Source organism: Daktulosphaira vitifoliae, unplaced genomic scaffold (genome assembly GCF_025091365.1).
Source record: "Daktulosphaira vitifoliae isolate Bord-2020 unplaced genomic scaffold, ASM2509136v1 Scaffold_1, whole genome shotgun sequence".
NCBI classification, from domain to species: Eukaryota; Metazoa; Arthropoda; class Insecta; order Hemiptera; family Phylloxeridae; genus Daktulosphaira; species Daktulosphaira vitifoliae.
The window spans coordinates 48,292,622-48,295,153 of NW_026099572.1; the positions used below are offsets into that span (position 1 = coordinate 48,292,622).

At 21.7% G+C, this 2,532-nt stretch overlaps 1 protein-coding gene across 1 annotated transcript in view; it reads right to left on the reverse strand.

Annotated features, from left to right (window-relative positions):
• The window catches only part of LOC126900283 (uncharacterized), an 8,896-nt gene extending 6,987 nt beyond the window's left edge, over positions 1–1,909 (reverse strand). The window contains exon 1 of the mRNA XM_050675892.1: positions 1,744–1,909. Coding sequence (XP_050531849.1) covers positions 1,744–1,827 — 84 coding nt within the window. The 5' untranslated portion in view covers positions 1,828–1,909. The remainder of the gene's footprint in view (positions 1–1,743) is intronic.
• Positions 1,910–2,532: the final 623 nt, after the last annotated feature.

Genomic DNA, 2,532 nt, shown 5'->3' on the forward strand with positions numbered 1-2,532 from the left:
ATTCGGTAATAATTTGGTAAATGTAAAAAAAAAAAAAAAAAGTCGAAATAGACTAGGTGTATGGCAGCTAAAGAGCCGAAATAGGCATTAGTTTGCGCCGAAATAGGTGAAACATACCCATTAATAAATACATTTTACTTTAGTTAATATACTGAAAATTTTAATTGTATATCAACAAATAATTATACTGTAGTACTTGGTCTGTTACTATTACCAAAAGTGTTTAGAATATAACAATTGAAAAAAAAAAAAAAATTTGAATTGGTTACATATTCATATTGTATATGTATATGTATATATACATATTGTATATTGTATATATGCATATTGTATATATACATATATTTATTGAAAAAAAAATAAAGAAAAAGAAAAGCCTAGCTAGAAAATTATGGTTTTTGTTAAAAAAAAAAATATATATACTCATAGTAATACTTTATTAGTTGTTTATTGATGTTTATTTTGGTGTTTACTATTATAATTATTATTTTTGGAGTTTAAGAGAGTTATTAAAATTATTCCTTCAATACTGACTCGACCATTCAGTCGAGATATTGTACTTGCTGCCACTGAGATCGTTAGAGCCATGTAGTTAAATTTAATTACTAAAATATTTTTTAATTTTTAATGATAGTGCCTAAAATAACTTTTTATATGATTTATGTTATAAGGCTTTTTAACTATATGTTAGAGATGTAAATAAATTTAAAATAAATATATGAAGTTTTCTGTTAAGCAACTGTATGTAGTTATAACGTATCAGATATTAAAAATAGTTAAATAACATATATTCAGCGCTGACGTCATGCTAAAGTAAAGTCGTTGGTAATCGTATTAACAAAAAAAGTAGAAAAAAAACAAAACTTCTAATTAAATAATAGAATCGTGAAATAAAAATAATTCCCTCCGTTGACCGAAAATGCTGCCCGATATTAAGGACACTAACAGAAGCCATTCGATATGTTTATTATACAGGTGGTTCATGATGTTTATTATGAAGCAAACAATAAAAACGTTTACAAAAGATATTTCTTCAACTCTAATGAGAAAGTTTAAAAAAAAAAATGATTTGAAAATATTTATTATGCTCATATTCAATTTAAAATATTTTTAAAACATCAAATAAAAATTATATATATAACCTTTCAATAAGGGTTTACAGAAATTTAATGTCGATCTAGTTGAACGGAATAATAATAATAAGCTATAAGTTTTAAATAAAGTAGTTAATTAAAATTAACATTATATGTAAGCCATAGTTTTCAAAAATAATTCATATATGCCATAACGTAATATATCGGAATGACCTAAAATNAAATAATTCATATATGCCATAACGTAATATATCGGAATGACCTAAAATAATAATATATATATATATATGCCACAAAAACGGACTTTGCCGAATATAACAATATAATAAATCAACAGACAATGTATTAATATAATAGTATAAAAAAATTTATACTATTATTAAATATTTTTATGAAATTTTGTTCCTTAAATAAAACTGTAACAACTTTTGAATGCATAAAGTAAATTTGAATTCAAATTGATGCATAGTATAGCAAAGTGATTTATGTACAAAAAAGTTTTTTTTCGGAAAATCTTATAACTAAGTAAGATAAAATAAAAATAATGTATATCTGAATAAATATTTAGATATTCCTAAAAATGAAAATTTCTACTTAGAAAACATTTAATAACTAATTTTTATTCAAAATTAAATAATATTGTGTTTACCTTATTCAATGGTGGATCTTTAAAAAGAAAACCGTTTGAAATACTAATTGCTAGATATATAATAATGAAATTATAGAAATACATTTTTGATTTGACAAATCAGTGTTTTCGAATAAAACTGTTAATAAAAAAGTTGAAATGATATATTAATTTAAATTCTATTAACTAATATAATAATACTTTGTTTTTTAGGGGTTAAAAACGCCGTTATTTAAGTATTTTTAAAATAGCTAAAAAAGTAACTAAATTTAATTTTGTTTTTAATATTTAATATCACTTAAAAATAAGTAAACATTTTATTTATTTATGACCTTATTATTTATACAATAATTTAAATAACTGCTTTTTTATTAGTATCGTGATTTATAATATAATTCAGGACTAAAATATTAAATTAATTTTGGTTATTTAAAATCTTGAAAAATTAACTTTACCAATAAAAGTTTAGATAAAAGATAAATAAGTAGCATTATTTAAGTATTTATTTACATATTTTAATTATTATTTAGAATAAAATTGTTCAAAAAATAACGGATTCCTGGAATGAGTTATTTTTGTATGAATGATATTTGGTATAACTCCTTTTAAAAATTATGAAACCAGGAATGTAAACGAATTTATTTTTATGAAGCCAATGAAAAAAATTTAGTTCCTTAAAATTTTAATGTTTCTATCATTTTAGCTTCGATGCGAAGCTGAGAAGGTATTAATTTTACTATGATGTGTTTTTTTATTTTTTTTTTTGTGTCTGTGAACGCTCAATCTCAGCTCTCGCTGGACCGATTTTGA